General features: G+C 42.8%; 2 protein-coding genes across 5 annotated transcripts in view; both read right to left on the reverse strand.

Annotated features, from left to right (window-relative positions):
- The window catches only part of LOC108717264, a 42901-nt gene extending 38221 nt beyond the window's left edge, over positions 1 to 4680 (reverse strand). Inside the window, exon 1 of one of the 4 annotated variants that reach the window (XM_041563624.1) lies at positions 4398 to 4680. In XM_041563624.1, the coding sequence (XP_041419558.1) occupies positions 4398 to 4550 (153 nt within the window). In that variant the 5' untranslated portion in view covers positions 4551 to 4680. The remainder of the gene's footprint in view (positions 1 to 4397) is intronic. The other 3 variants (XM_018264140.2, XM_018264139.2, XM_018264138.2) reach the window with 3 other exon arrangements.
- Positions 4681 to 10380: 5700 nt separating this feature from the next.
- The window catches only part of LOC108717266 (kinesin-like protein KIF3C), a 30110-nt gene continuing 22765 nt past the window's right edge, over positions 10381 to 17725 (reverse strand). Inside the window, exons 2-8 of the mRNA XM_018264141.2 lie at positions 15050 to 15151; positions 12754 to 12876; positions 12318 to 12436; positions 11949 to 12065; positions 11587 to 11704; positions 10984 to 11159; positions 10381 to 10705 (exon numbers count right to left, since the gene is read on the reverse strand). Of these exons, the coding sequence (XP_018119630.1) occupies positions 10612 to 10705; positions 10984 to 11159; positions 11587 to 11704; positions 11949 to 12065; positions 12318 to 12436; positions 12754 to 12876; positions 15050 to 15151 (849 nt within the window). The 3' untranslated portion in view covers positions 10381 to 10611. The remainder of the gene's footprint in view (positions 10706 to 10983; positions 11160 to 11586; positions 11705 to 11948; positions 12066 to 12317; positions 12437 to 12753; positions 12877 to 15049; positions 15152 to 17725) is intronic.

Here is a 17725-nt window from a genome sequence, read left to right on the forward strand (position 1 = left end):
GACCGATTTTAGCGAAGTCCGACCAATCCTTCGAAATTATCGTGAAGTTAGTGGGATTCGAACTTTTGTACATGTTACGATTTTTTATTCGACATCTGTCAGGAAATTGATCAGCCAGGTCAAAAAATCTTTGTCGGTCCCAGTGCAATGTATCTATGTTTGCAGGGCCAAGCAGGCAGCTCCCCTTTGTTTTCCTGGCAAATTGGTCTTTTTAGTTGATGGTCAATTCGTACGATCGTTCCGAGAAAATCGTGGTCTCACGATGACGATCAGATCTTTTAAAAATCTTTACATCTATGGCCAGCTTAAGGGACATATTGGTAAGGACAGATTCCTTACACCTATATAAAAATGGAAACTAATTGGCTAAGGCAGCAGAAAAAACTTGGCTGCTACAAATGGCCAGACTGTGTTACCTGTAGATGTTTGCTGACTGGCCCTGATTTCCCCCATCCACACACAGGGAAGAGAGTTAAAATCATGTACAGATTGAGTTGCACCTCATCTTTTGTTGTGTACATCGTTACTTGCCCCTGTGGTTTATATTATGTAGGGAAAACCGGCACCACCCTAAAAGAAAGGATTGGAAACCACAGGTTGGCTATTAGCAAGGCCCTCAAGGAAGGCAAAGCTCGCCAACCAGTGGTGAAACTCTTTTAACAAAAAGGACATTCACTGCCCACCTTTAGGTATATGGCAATTGACTTTCAACACCGCCCTGAAAGTACTGATACTGGCTGACTTAGTTTTGCGCATGGACCTGGAGCAGAGCTATGGCGTTGCCAGGTCATTGGACCGGCGATTGTCTCAAGGAGCCTCCTGGTTACTTCACCTCTTTAAAGGGCACCTATCACAGCCCAAATCAAACACATATTAACAATCTGACCAGTACAAGCTAAACACGTTTAATCAAGCTACATATATAGTTTTTTTAAAAAACTGCAGGTTTTAAAATAATAAATAAAGTATTTCCAGTTGCAAAATATTATTAAGTATATTAGAAGTATAAAAACACACGGCCTTGTGTTTTTATATCATCATGAAACTCCTCAGTAACTTATAATATCCTTATATTTTACAAGAGGGGGTACTTTATTCACACTATATATATATATATATTTGTGGTGGGCAAATTATTTGAAGCCTTGTTAAGGGATCACATTCAAAATGTTATCCTAGTGAATGACATTATGAGCAACAATCAGCATGGCTTTATGAAGGATAGGTCATGTCAGACAAATTTGATTGCTTTTTATGATGAGGTAAGATTCTGGATAGTGGGGGGGCAGTAGATGTGATCTATTTGGATTTTGCCAAAGCGTTTGATACTGTGCCCCACAAACGACTGCTTTCTAAACTAAGGTCTGTTGGGCTTAATGAAGTCGTTTGCACGTGGATAGGAAACTGGCTACAGGATCGGGTACAGAGGGTGGTTGTTAATGGGACATTCTCTACTTGGAGTAAGGTTCTTAGTGGGGTCCCCCAGGGCTCGGTATTGGGGCCACTTTTATTTAACTTGTTCATTAATGACTTAGGGGAGGGTATTGTAAGTAATGTATCAGTGTTTGCAGATGACACAAAACTATCAGCCCAATTAATTCCATCCAGGATGTGGCACTTGCAACAGGATCTTGACTAACTGGCAATCTGGGCAGCTAAGTGGCAAATGAGATTCAATGTTGATAAATGTAAAGTCCTGCACCTGGGATGTAACAATATCCACTTATACCCTTAATGGGACTGCACTAGGCAAATCCATAATGGAGACGGAGCTTGGAGTCCTTGTAGATAATAAACTTGTCTGTAGCAAGTAATGCCAGTCAGCAGCATCAAGGGCAAATAAGGTCTTGAGTTGTATTAAATGGGGCAGAGAGTCACGGGAGGAGGGGGTCCCACTGTATAGAGCACTTGTAAGGCCCCATCTAGAATATGCCGTACAGTTTTGGTTTCCACTCAAACAGGACATTATTGTATTAGAGAGGCTACAGAGAAGGGCAACTAAGCTGGTAAAGGGAAAATCTTAGCTATGAGGAAAGACTGGCCAAATTGGGGATGTTCACTCTGGAGAAGAGGCGCTTAAGGGCTGATATGATGACTATTTATAAATATATAAGTGGATCATATAATAATCTCTCTAATGATTTATTTACCAGTAGGTCCTTCCAGCTGACACAAGGTCACCCATTCCGATTAGAAGAAAAGAGGTTCCGCCTAAATATTGGGAAGGGGTTTGTTACCGTGAGAGCTGTGAAGATATGGAATTGTCTCCCTGAATCAGTGGTACAGGCCGATACATTAGATAGGTACAAGGAAGGGTCGGATGCTTTATTCACCAGTAGCTCCTCCCAGCAGACAGGAGGGAGCCAATGAGATTAGAGGAGGGAAAGGGGTGTTACAGGGAGAGCTGGGAAGTGAATCAGGGGTACAGGCTGATACATTAGATAGGTATAAGAAGGGGTTGGATGGTGTTTAGCAAGTGAGGGAATACAGGGATATGGGAGATAGCTCATAGTACAAGTTGATCCAGGGACTAGTGCGACATTTTGGAGTCAGGAAGGAATTTTTCCCCTCTGAGGCAAATTGGAGAGGATTCAGATGGTTTTTTTGTGTTTGTCAACTGGCAGTTAGGGGGAATACCTATGCTGCCATAGTTTTATGGGATCTCTCTGTACAGACTATGAGCTGAATTGTGTTTAGTACAGAGGACTGCTGCTTACAATGGGGGATCAGATAGGATCTGTGCAACCACTGGGACAGAATGCTCTGTTATACAGATAGCTAGAATCTCAGCTGCCATAAAGCAGGACAGGACTGCTGCTTACAATGGGGATCAGATAGGATCTGTGCAGCCACTGGGACAGAATGCTCTGTTATACAGATAGCTAGAATCTCAGCTGCCATAAAGCAGGACAGGACTGCTGCTTACAATGGGGATCAGATAGGATCTGTGCAGCCACTGGGACAGAATGTTCTGTTATACAGATAGCTAGAATCTCAGCTGCCATAAAGCAGGACAGGACTGCTGCTTACAATGGGGATCAGATAGGATCTGTGCAGCCACTGGGACAGAATGCTCTGTTATACAGATAGCTAGAATCTCAGCTGCCATAAAGCAGGACAGGACTGCTGCTTACAATGGGGATCAGATAGGATCTGTGCAGCCACTGGGACAGAATGCTCTGTTATACAGATAGCTAGAATCTCAGCTGCCATAAAGCAGGACAGGACTGCTGCTTACAATGGGGATCAGATAGGATCTGTGCAGCCACTGGGACAGAATGTTCTGTTATACAGATAGCTAGAATCTCTGCTGCCATAAAGCAGGACAGGACTGCTGCTTACAATGGGGATCAGATAGGATCTGTGCAGCCACTGGGACAGAATATGACAGAATAGTATTTGCAGGAAATTAAAACACAATCTGTAAAAGTCCATGAATATCTTCCAAAGGAGATTCCATGTACAACCACTTTCGACACCTGTATCAAGAGCCTCCTCTCTAGTGAGTTAACTGTTTCTTTGAAATTCCTCAGCCCTGGCCTTTATGCTGAATTTGTCTGCTCTCTTTCTGCTGGATTTGTATAAAGCTAATGATTTTGTCAGAAGGTGCATTACAGTAAAGAGGAAATGCAGAGTTTCTATACTGAGTGTAGAGCAATAAGCAGAGTGTCTGTAAAGAGCTCTTAGACAAATAAATAAAGTAGGGCATGTAGCAGAGCAGCACGACATAACTCAGCTATAACAGACAGCACGAGCCCTTGTCCTGTGTGAGGCAGAGTACAACGCAGAACAGCGCTTTTCCTACAGTCCCTCCAGCAGTATCAAGCAGCCTGAGCTGTAGCCAGGGAAGTATCGGCAGTGACAGGAGCAAAGTCCCGTCTCGCGAGAACACTCCGGAAAAAGCCGAACAGCTGGCGAAAGAACCCGAACAGCTGGACGAAAAGTCAGCGCAAGTTCGGCACAAAAAGAGAACTATCCGGCACAGCGGAAAAGCCCCGCGGAAAGCTTCTTATCCTAAGGCCGGGACTGTGTATAGATTGTGGGCGAGTAGTGGATCAGCAACACTGGCGGGTGAGTGCAGGACAAGCACGTGATACAACGCGCCAACGCGATACTAAACCCTGCAGCTCCCCGTCTGTCTTTTTATACTGCTGGCCACTTCCACTTCACCGGATGGGGGGGGGGGGGGAGCCAGACACAGCCTCTACACTACAGTAACGTTATCAGTGATTTTATTTTAAAAAAAAATAATTTTAAAAAAATGTGTAAGTCAGTGTGGCCCCCAAATTAAGTGGGTCCTGGCCAGATGTCCCTTTTGCCGCTCATGAAAGTGGCTCTGCCCAACCCCTCTCCCGGCCTATATATAAACAGCTGCCACACACACGGACAGTTCTTACATGTTGGGTGCGGAGGAGACTGAAGCTGACGGCATGATGAGGACTCTCCGAGGTCTCTCCCTCTCCACGCATCCTTCTCTCTCTCGATAAACTGGAGACGAATGGAGGAAGTCTGGTCCCCGCGCGAATAACTCCTGCTCCACTAGCGCGCATGCGCCAAGGCGCCAAAAATTTCCCTCCTGTGTGTCAGGATTACTTTGTTGCCTTGTAGATGCGCATGCGCACTTCCATAGCTTGGCGTTGGCACGTCTCTCAGTCCTGTAGAACATAATTGTTTGAGGCGTGTGTATGACTGAGCTCTTGTATAGACGAGGTGACTCACAGGAGTCAGTGATAACGTCCAACTGTTGCTTCATAGCAAACCATCTAATACAAGTAATTCAAAATTAAACCATGTTTGTGGCTTTTCCCTGTGACCCTCCCCCACAAGGGATGTTTTGGGCCCAAGGCGCTGCCCTTTCTCTCCCTCTCCTTAATGTGGATATGACTATAGTGAAACTTTGTATTCTACAGCCCCCCGCACTATGTGAGTCTTAAAGGGATATTGTCAATTGAAAAAAAAAAATTCAAAATGAATCAGTTAATAGTGCTGCTCCAGCAGAATTCTGCACTGAAATCCATTTCTCAAAAGAGCAAACAGATTTTTTTATATTCACTTTTGAAATCTGACATGGGGCTAGACATTTTGCCAATTTCCCAGCTGCCCCAAGTCATGTGACTTGTGCTCTGATAAACTTCAATCACTCTTTACTGCTGTACTGCAAGTTGGAGTGATATCACCCCCCTCCCTTTCCCCCCCAGCAGCCAAACAAAAGAACAATGGGAAGGTAACAGATAGCAGCTCCCTAAAGGTGGCCATACACGGGCCGATAAAAGCTGCAGACAGACTGTGTCGGCAGCTTATTGGCCCGTGTATGGGGGCCCCCGACGGGCTTCCCCGATCGAGATCTGGCCGAAAGTCGGCCAGATCTCGATCGGATGGGACAGAAAATCCCGTTGGATCGCGGCCGCATCTGTTCGTTGATGCGGTCCCGCGATCCGACCGCCCGTTTACCGAATGCTAGGATCCGATCGTTGGGCCCTAGGGCCCACGATCGGATCTGCCTGATATTGCCCACCTCAAGGTGGCCAGCAATAAAAACCTGTTTTTTTACCGGAGTGCCGTCCTCCTGTTTGTGTATCTATTGTTGGCAGTGGGGACGCTGCGGACTGAGCACCTGGCATCATATGGGAGCAGCTAAGTGGTGGTGAGTTTGAAGCAGTCCTAATTGGTTTTGTGTTATTTTGTATTATCTCTGCTTTTATTTATGTTTAGGAACCAATGATGGGATACTGGTTTTTTCCATAAAGTTATAGTTCAACCCTTCCTTCTTCAGAACCATAAGGGCCCATTTGACACACTACCTCCTCTAACAAGTGTGGACTAAAAGAGAAATAACATGTGGTGGATTTTTATTTTATAACTAGGGAACCCTGGCACCCCGGCACCCTCTAGCCATTAACCCAGGAATGGAAACATCACCCTATCCCAAATGTTATTCAGGACCAGCTCTTAGCTGTCCATAACCTTCCTTTGGGGTCTGCCCCAAAAAATGAGTAATATTTTGCCAGTGGCACTATGTATCTTAAAGTTGTAAGTGCTTGCACACTAATGGGGTCAATAAAATAATAAAATATAAAGCAAAGATCTTACAATCTAAATTTGTGACAGGTGTACCTATCATATAATATTGGCATTGCCTCCCTCTGAAGGTGATATATAACAAATACCCAGCTGGCAAATGCTGAAGGATTCTGTTGGCCCCCCTACAAGTTAAAAAAAAATAATTGGTGACCAGGGCCACCCCCCATAAAAGATTTTTTTTTTTAAAACATTGGTGCCAGGGCCCCCCTTACCAGTTAAAAAATATTGGGGCCCCAGAGAATATTTTTCAAAAAACATTGGTGCCAAGGCCCCCTTATAAGTTAAAAAAAATTGGGGCCCCAGAAAATATTTTTGGAAAAAACATTGGTGGCAGGGGCCTATAGAGTATTAAAATAATATATTGGTGGCCAGGGGATTAAAAAACATAAAAAAAAACACACATTGGTGTTCAGTAGAATTTAACTCGTGGCTTCAGGACTTCAATTTTGGCTGTTTTCGTGACTTTGGGTCTTTTTGCCGCTTCAGGACTTCAATTTTGGCTGTTTTCGTGACTTTGGGTCTTTTCGCTTCTTCAGGACTTCAATATCAACTGTTTTCATGACTTTGGGTCTTTTCACCGCTTTCGGACTAAAATTTAGACTGTTTTCGTGACTTCAGGTCTTTTCGCTGCTTCAATACTTAGATTTCGGCTGTTTTCGTGACTTCAGGTAGTTTCGCCGCTTCAGGACTTAAATTTCGTCTGTTTTCGTGGCTTCGGGTCTTTTCGCCACTTCGGGACTTCTGCTTTTTGGCACGTCCGCATTTCGGCTGTTCGGGACTACAGAAGGAGGCAGAGCAGCTTTGGCTCTGTCGAGGGGGCCCGGCTCTTTAGAAAAGATCAGCACTGCCGGGCCCCCTTCAGGCCCGGGCCCGGTACACTTGTACCCCTGTGTATAGGGCACACAGGAAAATCAGTAGTGAGCGAGACTGCGGCCATGTTTATTTTACACAGGGACAACCAAACTGAGCGACATTGTGGCCAATGTTTAATGCGCAGGATAATCCTTTATATGAGACAACTGGTGGAGACAATGATAATCATGATGGAAATGAATGGACACAAAACATCTGTACATTTCTGCGGCTGCATAGACATACTGAGAATTATTGCCCCGTACATTATACACATTCCTATGAATACCCCTGCACGTAAACCCCCACCCCCAGTGTTGTACATATGAGTTGTGAGACGGGAGCTGCAGTTCCTCTGCGCAACACCATGGACAAGAATGGAGCCTCTATGAGCAGCAGGTCCAACACCAGCCACAGACCCACAATATCATCTCCTCTTGTGTCACTCATAATCATTATATTCTTTTTATTATGTTAATAACTTGTGGGGTGGAATTAAACTGATCAAATTAATGAGGTTTTTACAAGACTTTACCAACATATAACTCTATAGCACAATCATCCCTAAACAACAGGGATTCAAGGGGAAGTATACACTGTTGTATGTAGTGACTCTCTTCCATTTAAGTCTCTGATAGTGGCGCAGAGAAGGACCAACTATATTGACTCTCACAAATGTCATGTATTATTCATGGACACAAACAGCCCTAGTTAATGAAATGACACAATAAAGTGTTTTCTTAATTGTACAATGCACTCAGCAATCACAGTCCTCCTCATCTTACAGTTTACTGGTAAAGGAGCTGTAGCAACAAAACAATGAAAGGGGTTTTGTATATATATATATATATATATATATATATATATATATATATATATATATATATATATATAATAGCGCTGGTGTCGGCACTCCCAAATCATCAAAAATCAAAGAGGCAAAAGTGCTGGTTAAAGCAGGTTTATTTTATCCAACGTTTCGGTTCTATATTAGAACCTCTGAGGAAGGTTCTAATATAGAACCGAAACGTTGGATAAAATAAACCTGCTTTAACCAGCACTTTTGCCTCTTTGATTTTTGATGATTTGGGAGTGCCGACACCAGCGCTATTATATATATATATATATATATATATATATATATATATATATATATATATGTATGTATATATATATATATATATATATATTTATATATACAAAACCTGCTTTAACCAGCACTTTTGCCTATATATATATACAGTATATATATATATATATATATATAAACCCCTTTCATTGTATTATATAAAAAAAAATATATATAAAAAAGCAGCTGCAGGTCTGGATTTGTGGGCAGGCCATAAAGGCCCAGGTATAGGACACAATGATACCCTCTCGGCACAGAATGGTAGAGGGCTTAGGGGCACATGCATCTTGAAATCCGGCCCTGTTCTTACACAGGAATATAAACGGGACAGGGGTTCGTTCATGACCCTCTATATCAGTGAACCCCAACTAGTTGCTTGTGAACAACATGTTGCTCCCCAACTCCTTGGATGTTGCTCCCAGTGGCCTCAAAGCAGAAGATTATTTTTGCTTACGGGTTGAAATGGTTGGGGATCCCTGGTGTAAGTGCTTGTCCTTTTCTACCCCCCCAAAGCTATTTCACTGCCCAACTTTGCCTCTTAAGTGATCCATCCCCACTTCCAACAGGTACAGCCAAAGACCCTCCCCCTGACCTGCTTATTCCCTACCCCTGACATGCCCCATGACTTCACTGATCAGCCCCTGTGACATCACTTCCCCATCCCCCCTAAAGCGTAGTACGATTTCACCGGAAATGTGGCAACCCTGTTGCTGGATGAACAGATACTAACTTATATACTAAATATATTTTCATATGATGGTGCTTACTGGTCCTTTAAAGAAAAAAGAAGTGAGGGGTACCAAACTGAAGGCAAATAGGAGTCTAACTACAAAACAACAAGGGAGTAATTGTAATGACTATCTGACTCTTGACCAAATATGGAATTCCAAATGGTAGCTTGAATATCGGAAATCTGACTACTTGTTTAGTGAACAAATATGGAAGATAAAAGCAACGTAATAAATACAGTATATATATCCCCTTTGGAGCATTTCTCCTTGGATACAATAGTAATAAAGCCGAGACCAGACCTGTCCCAAATCAATCTGGTTACGCATTGGTTTAGCATGGGGGGTTACACAAAAGGTCAGCAGTACCGATAATTATCTAAATACAACGCCTTCGCTGTACCTGCTGTTATATGTTTGCTTGGACATGCAGGTATGGGACATGCTAGGGTCTCTCCAGTTTACAGGCTCGTGATTGGTGGAATGGTATGATCTTGGTGCATACTTTCAAGAAAGGATTTAGAAAGACCTCATTTTGTACAAAACTGACAGACACGTATTGAACGCTAAGCTTGCACTCGGATCCTTCAAGCTGAAAGTTCAAGAATGTCCAGGCATGGAAATATTTTGGTTGGCCGGCTTTAGAATGAACGTGAATCCAAATGGTGCCTCCTAGCGTGTAGTAAATATAAGCAGAATGGTCAAGTCTGTAGCAGCGGATCTCCATCTAGACTATGATCAGTGCTGAGCTCAGCCGGAAACTACTTTGAAGGACGCGTCTCAAGTGTGCTTCATCTCCAGGCAAGCCCGTGTCATAGGACTGGAGAAAGGTATCTTGTAGAACATTCCAGAGGCTTCGTCAGAGCTGTAGATGGAAAGCCTTTGAGTTAAGGCACTGGCATTTGTAAAATGAGACTTGGCCAAATCCTGATGACCATCACTTGCAATGATGTCTGCCAGGAATTCAAGGCTGGGATGTAAGTTACACACACACTGGCTGGAGATAATAGAGGACACCTCAGTCCTGATGGTGGAAAATATATCAATGGAGACTGGGCTGAACATGTTCCCCTTTGGTTTCTGGGATGTATGAAAATGATTCTTTCTTGGCTGTCCACTAGGACTTTGTAGAGAGGGTAATGTTTGGAGCCTTTGTTGGGCACTAACAACACAACATTAATCACTTTACTGTACAGTTATGTGGCCTGTGGCCCTACTAAGAATGCAGAGGTAACAGCCAAGAGATACTGTACTATACCATCCATAACAAACTCCTGAGGGAGCTGTGACTTCCCATGATCTTAATTCTCTGCATACCAGCACGTGCCAAGAGAAGGCAGCACAAGTCCATCCAGTGTCGGACTGGCCCACCAGGATACCAGGAAAACTCCCGGTGGGCCCAGGTTTCAGAGGGCCTCTTGCTTCTAATCATTTGGCCTATTTCATGGTCATTCCCTCTTTATTTATGGGAACAAAGAGGCTTAATAATGGAAGGATCGAGTATAGTATGTAGAGAAAAGAGACTAGGAGAATAAAGAGGTTGAGTGAGGAGAGGAGGTATAATAGTTTGGAAAGTGGGCCCTCAGCCTAAGGTTTTCTGGTGGGCACCTGGCATCCCAGTCCGAAACTGAGTCCATCCACATCAATAAATAAATAAATATGTTCATCCATTAAATTATAGTGTTCTTTGCTCAGCTAAGATCCAAGCTCCATTGTGAATAACAAGGACATTAAGGATAAGACCCGGCTGGTTAGTCTGTTGGAAGCGAAAGACGAGAATAAAGTTTAGTGCTTGGGTGGGGCTATCGATGGAAGGTCGTGCTACTCGTGGGTGGGAGACAGAGGGCACCTTTGGCTGCTCGACGTCAGGGAGATGTGGGTGGTTGAGGACGGAAGAAGCTTCGGCTGCTGACACCTGAGAACACAGACAATAACAGGATCACATTAAACATTCTTGAAAACCGTAGAAACATCAGTTAAAATTTTAGACGTTGCATTTTTTTAGGCATGAGTTATTCATTGTCATTTTTTCTTTATCTTTATCTTTTTTCATTATAAAATTGTATATAAAAAATAACTTCTTCTACTTTCAAACAAAATATATTCGACAATGGAAATTTAGGCAAGGCTGAAACTGTACACTGGAAAATTAGGAACAAGCATAATTCCAGTAGTAACTAACATCTAACCCACCAAGATCTGGATTTCCGGACTCGCGCAGCAGCTGGACGCTCCATGAGTTTGTCAAGGCGAGTGAGTCTTTCCAAGTGTAGGGCCCGGGGGTCCTGCTCACTCCGATCCTTAGAGAAGTCCATCTCAAACACTGTAGGAGGGCTCAGGTCCAGTTCAAGGAACATAATGTTTTCAGCCTCAAAGGAAGATACAGTAGTGTTATACACACCATCCAGCAGTGACAACTTATAAGCTTGTCTACCAAAATAATGGCCTCACTACTCAATATCCAGTTGGGGCTCCTGAATGGGGCTCCTGAATGGGATTCTCTCCATTGATTTTCCATGAGATGCGATCCTAGGCCTGGTGGCCAAACTACTGGGTGCAACATACTTGGTTTGGCAATAGTGCGTATATAAGAGAATCTTCCACATATAGCCAGCTTTAGAAGCAGCATTATGGAAGAAACAACAAGGAATTGTGGGTGATTTCTAACTTAAGATGGATATAGCCCTTATTTTCTGCAAATGTTACCTACCGTATACATTGACTATTGACCTCTTTTCATTCTATCTCTGGATTGATTATGTTACCTCAATAAAAATATACACATGTGCAACTCACCCGATATCTGGGATGATATCCCATTACCATGGCGACCCGCGCATACTGACTTATTGGTCTCTTATATCCCACGGCAGATAATGGACGCCTTTTCATTGTGTCATTCCCTCCATTGCCACTGAGAGAAGAGAGAGAATGTCAGAGTTTCCCAGCAACCAGCATGAGGAATAATAGCCATTTAGGGATAGTTGGGAATTAGTTGCCCCAGGCAGAGAAGGTACATGATAGAGTATATTTGCTACTAATATAAACAGACAGTTATAGATGATATTCCCAGGAATCTACCCCTATACCTGGCATGAAGTTGTCCGCACAAAGGATCCTATACAGTGGAACAAGTAGAAGGGGTGTTGAGAACTTACTTCCCAGGGGGCACGAGAGGCTGGAATTTCCACTGGTCCTCTTCAGAATCATAGTAAAGTCGGTTCATGATCTTATTTTTCTCTTCTGGTGGAATGAAGTTCTCAATGATCAAGTACCTAGAAAGGACAAGGAGACCAATTTAAATTTCCCACAAAGGAGGCAATGCTACAATACAAATTAGGCACATTTGTATTGGGGGTACTCATGGGCTTGGGAGCATAAAGATGGCCACAGATGGGCCAACTCTTTTTGGATCTACTCATTCTACCCATAGCCTTCTTCTGAAGAAGTATACTGAGATCAGACATATCTATATCACCAAGACAGAGGTTGGTTTGCCCTGCTGTAGAGGAACAAATAGGACATACTTGAACTTCAGCTCCCTGGTCTGTTCATTCTGAGCCTGCTCGAGGTCTTGTCTCACCCGCACGTATTCATCATGTTGGTCCTGGATCTCACCTTTCACTGCCTGCAGTTTGGCATAGAGCTACAAAAAAAACAGAGGTTATGTGGCAACAATGCGACAAGTTTATTTATTATTTTGACTTTGCGTTGGACATTGACAGTGCTCAAAGTTGCCCAGACATGTAGCCAATCCAAATGGACCCCTTTTACAAATAGGTGGTATGAGCATGTGAACTGAATGCATTTCCAATTGGTGTTTGTCTGCAGCAATAACATACTGCTGTTTTGTGACTATGATTAGAAGCCTTGGTGACAAATGGATGATACCATCTGCTCTACTGGTGCTTAAAATAAATAACATGGAGCTCCTACAGTGTCATTTTACCCATGAACATGTACCTTCTTCAGTTTCTTGGTCTTCATTTCTACCTCCTGCTGCAGAGACGTGTAGGTCCCCCGAAGCTCCACCGTCTCTTCATCACGCAGGAGCATTTGCTGTAGAATCTCTCGCTCTCTGCGTTTCTGCAATAAGACAAGGCGTTTGTTGGTAAAGCTAAAAGTAAAAAGTTAAGTGTCTAAAAGGTTTTGAGAAATAGATTTAATCTTCTCTCTGTCCTTAGGAGATAATGGGGTAAATTCACTAAGATGCAAAGTTGCGCCAGGCGCAACTTTGCCGCACTTCACCAGACGTAGTTTCGCCAGCGCTCCGCAAATTCACTAAAATCCGAAGTTGCGCACAGGGGTAGCGTAAGGTTGCGAAGTTGCGCTAGCGTTGATTCGCTATGTAAAGCGAAGTTACGCTAGCGAAGGCTAATTTGCATACGGCGCGAAATTCAAATTTCAATGGAGGAACGCGTATCAGCACTACAAATGCCTAGAAAACCTTCAAATCCGCAAATAAACATTTTATTTTGCCCTACACATGTGCCCACTGTCTAGGTAAGTTGCCATGAGTCAGGAAATGTAGGGGGGAAGGAGGGGAGCCCCAAAAAATTTTTCGATCTTTTTCAGCCTATCACCCATCATGTAGAAAACACGCCAGCGTTTTTTGGGACTTAGAAAAAAATTTGACTTTTTTTGAAACAATCCCTATCTACTCTATTGCGCTTCGCCAGGTCTGAGGTGGTGAAGGAAGTCTAGTGTAAAAGGTAGCGTTCAGTACACTGCGCAAGTTAGTGAATTTGCGTAGTTACGTCGCTAGCGAAAATTCGCCTGGCGTAAGGGTGCGAAGTAACACTAGTGAAACTACGCCAGTGTTCGTTAGTGAATTTGCGCAGTAACGAAAATGCCAAACGCTAGCGAATTAACGCTAGCGTTCAGCGCTTCGGCGCTTAGTGAATTTGCCCCAATGGGTGAAGGTATATTTTCCATTTGGTGTAGAATTTTAAACTTCCTCTAAAGTCCCCAAATCTGTTGTTGAAGGCTTCATAAGTGCATAATGTTTTTAGTTCTAGTAATGTTTCCTCCAGGTTAGGAGGGGAGGAGTCCAACCATTTTTTAAATATCGATCTCCTCGCTGCAGCCAAAGTCAGTCGGATAAAAGCTGTCAAATGTGATAACGACCAATCGCTATTTTTGTGAGTCCATTGAATGAGGTAGAGTTGAGTAAGATCACTTACAAGAGCCATTTTATGAGATAAAGAAATAGTTTATATTGTATAAAATTCTCTATTAGTTTCCAAAAATTCTGGATTTTGAATTTGGGGAAGGGAAATTACATTTAGGACAAGTGTTGAGGTATTTGCTGTTCTTAGAATTCCAGTTAAAGCCTTTATATGAAAAGTGGACTAGTTTGTAATTTTGTTCCCTCCAAGTTTCTGAGGAAATGAATTTGTCAAAACTCGTAATTGAAGATATTAATGACTCAGGCAGGATTTCTTGTTGTAAATAAGTAGACCATTTCCATGGGATGAGGTTAAAGATCTGTAATATCCCACAGGTTCATTTGAATGGTTCTGACTTTAACGGGTAGATCTTTAGCCATGAAACTGTTAAATAGTGAATAAAGGGAGGAATTGTAGGAGGAGAGAGGACTTTTTGTATTTATTTTTTTGAACCTTCCGCATGCTTTACATCTGGACTTTGCTAAACTTTATTACATGTACGTGTATATGTTATTCTATCCCAACTCACTGAATTATAATGTGTATCTGTATTTGGCCCCCATTAAAAAGGCTGATTTATTGTCTATTATATTACTGTAGTCTGGATTTTAATAAACCAATAAACTTTAATTTGTGACTGCTTCTAAACTTCCACTCCCATCTCAGCGACAGCCAGCTGTGTTGTAGTTGGGCAACAGTTGGAATGAAGAGGACTCTACAGAGAAGTGCATTACACACACCAAGAAAGGGACTCTATAGAGGCTCTACCCAAATCTTTGGAAACGTTTCTTAATGTAGACCTGAATTCACTGTTTGACGGCCCATACTGTTATTCTGTTGGCATTAATTTATTGATTAAATTATGTCCCAATTCCTGCATCTTACTCCTTATGGGATAGAGTGAAATAAAAGTAGAGGAGGTGACAATGATTTTAGCCCTAATACCTTCTCCGCCAGGCAGGCTACTCTCATATAGTGGACAGAGACTTGGTAAGAATAAAAAGGCACTGATAATGTAGGTCAGTTAGTAAATTTATATCTAGGATAACTTTGGAACTCATAACTCTAAAGCTTAGATTGGAAGCCCTTACCTGCTCTGCTATCTCTTGTCTCTTTATCTCCAACATCTTCTGCTGCTCATTGGTGTGGTCCATGATGTTTTTTCCTCCCACCAGAAGCTTGCTCTCCATTGACTGCAATGGGAAAAATGGAACAATGCGGTGATATAGGTATTTTTCCCAGGTGACACTCAACATATTCCCATTTTGCACATAATTTTATAGTTTATAAGATTTTCTAGGAACATGTTTCTGTGGAAAGCCAGATGAGGAACAAAGGACTTGCAATCAAACAAGTGCAGAATTCCGGCCTCCCTTTATTACAAGCACCTTCTACATCCTGACTTCCCTTCCACTCACTCAATGGAGATTCATCGCAGCTTCTACAGTAAGTTGTTTACTGGGTATGAACAGCACTCTATTCTGCATACTAGGTGGTGTGGTGCTTTGTTGCACTTATTGGCTAAACTTAATTCTAACTTATCAAATCTGAGCCTCACATGGATTGGAATAAGTTGTGGGGGGTCCAAACTTCTCCCAGTAGCCTATCGAGACCTTGGGCTAAAAGGTGTTTGGGGGTCAATATCAGGAGTAATCTACGTTTATTGTACAGTTTCAATGGTGCAGTACACACCAAGTATCCTGAATTAAATGAGGCTACATGTGAGAAGCTACAGAAAGAGACTATAAATAGGACAAAGCATTGGGGAAGACAAGATGGGAAGAGCAGAATGGGAAGGGGAAGAGAAGAGATGACAAGGGGAATAGGGGAGGGAAAGAAGGTGAAGAGCACAAGTTTTTAATTCAGGAGGGCATAAGAATTGGGATAGAAAAGGAGATAAATGACAAAAGAGTTGAGTGAAGAAGGGAAAAAGAGTAGAAAATGGGAAGGGAGATGGAATGAAGAGAGAAAGAGAGAATATCAGGGAGAAGGAAGTAAAAATGTTTCCTCTTCTCACCCCTAATTTGCATATGCAAATTAGGATCCGGTTCGGTATTCGGCCGAATCTTTCACAAAGGATTCGGGGGTTTGACCAAATCCAAAATTGTGGATTTGGTGCATTCCTAATATATATATTTATATAGCACTAGTGTTAGTCCTGCACAGCCTGAGCCACAAAATTAGAAACCTTTCTCAAATATTTCCTACAGAGAAAAACATCAGAGCAGCCTCTTTCTTTCTCCTGACAACTTCCTTGACTACTTGGTGGTCAGACTGGTGGGAAAATGACCAGCAGGTGGTGCTGTTGTAACAAAATTCATTCATAGTAACAGCACATGTATCCTTTAATATCTTGGAATAAAAATACATAAATAATGAATGTAAATGACAAAAGTGCTTAGAATAGCCCCCTCATCAATTTTACATTCACTTATTTTAAAAGTTTATATATCCTTTAATGCCAGTGTGTGTGTGTCAGATAATGGCTTAACTCAGTAAGTGGATGAGAGCCCAGTGCAGGAGTGTAAGTGAATGAGATAAGTCAATCAGAAACAAGAGTAGCCTGGAGCCCGGCCAATCACTAATGGAGTCTCCTGACAATGACAGAAGTCACACTCATCTGATTATTCAGGGAGAGAAGATTGAGCCTGCAGCTATGGTACATACACTTACCTTCCAGTAGTGAGTTAGTGGTGATTATTTCTACACGTGGCTTTCAAACTGCCAGCTGGGTGGGGCAAGTGGTATTTCCTTGGGCAGTTCTGCTGTAAGCTGCCATGACAGTGTCCTAGTCCCACCCACTGCTTGTGTTAAAGCCTTTCTGCCCCTCCCTCCTCAACATGTACGTATGATTATTTTTATTTATTTATATAGCACTCCTTGATTGCAAAGCTCTGTACAGCAGATCAATAAATTAGTAGAATAAACAGGGGACTGTTTCAATAATAAGTGCAAATAAGTATAAAAATACAATCACATAAATAAAAAGTATAGTTACAAGACATATTAAGTGCCTATTGTCAAGGAGACAAAAAGGAGACAGGTCCCTGCCCTGTAGAGCTTACAGTCTAAATGGGAGGGTAACATATAGAGGGGATTTCTATTGCCCCTGGTGCCCCAGTTTGTTCATAATCACAATAATAATTTGGGAATTTGATGAGGTTCCCATCTGTTGTAGCAATGATTCCCAAACAGTAGTGATAGCGCCACCTAAGTGCAGGGCCGCTATCAGGGGGGGACAAATGTCCCGGGCCCGGGAAAGAAGGGGGGCCCGGCAGTGCTGCACTTTTGAAAAGAGCTGGGCCCCCCTTTGCAAGCGCCGAAGATCTGCGGCCAGCCGAACTCCCGAAGCGGCAAAAAGACCCAAAGTCACGAAAGGAGGCGAAGTTAAAGTCCTGAAGCCACGAGTTCAATTCTACTAAATTCCAATTTGTTTTTTACTCCCCTGGCCACCAATGTATTATTAAAATATTTTATAGGCCCGTACCACCAATGTTTTATTAAAAAAATGTTTTTTAGGGCCCCAATTCTTTTAAGGGGGGCCCTGGCACCAAAGTTTTTTTTTTAAAAAAAAATTTTTTAATGTCTGTGTGGTCTTTTAACTGTGTTGTGGAGTGGGCGGGGCTTGGGTGCCAGGATGGGCGGGGCTTGGGTGCCAGGGTGGGCGGGCCCGAAAATGTTGTTGTACGGGGCCCCATGATTTCTAATGGTGGCCCTGTCTAAGTGGGGCCCAAAGCAGTGGTGGGGGGTGCCTGGTATGAACAATA

Source organism: Xenopus laevis, chromosome 5L (genome assembly GCF_017654675.1).
Source record: "Xenopus laevis strain J_2021 chromosome 5L, Xenopus_laevis_v10.1, whole genome shotgun sequence".
Lineage (NCBI taxonomy): Eukaryota > Metazoa > Chordata > Amphibia > Anura > Pipidae > Xenopus > Xenopus laevis.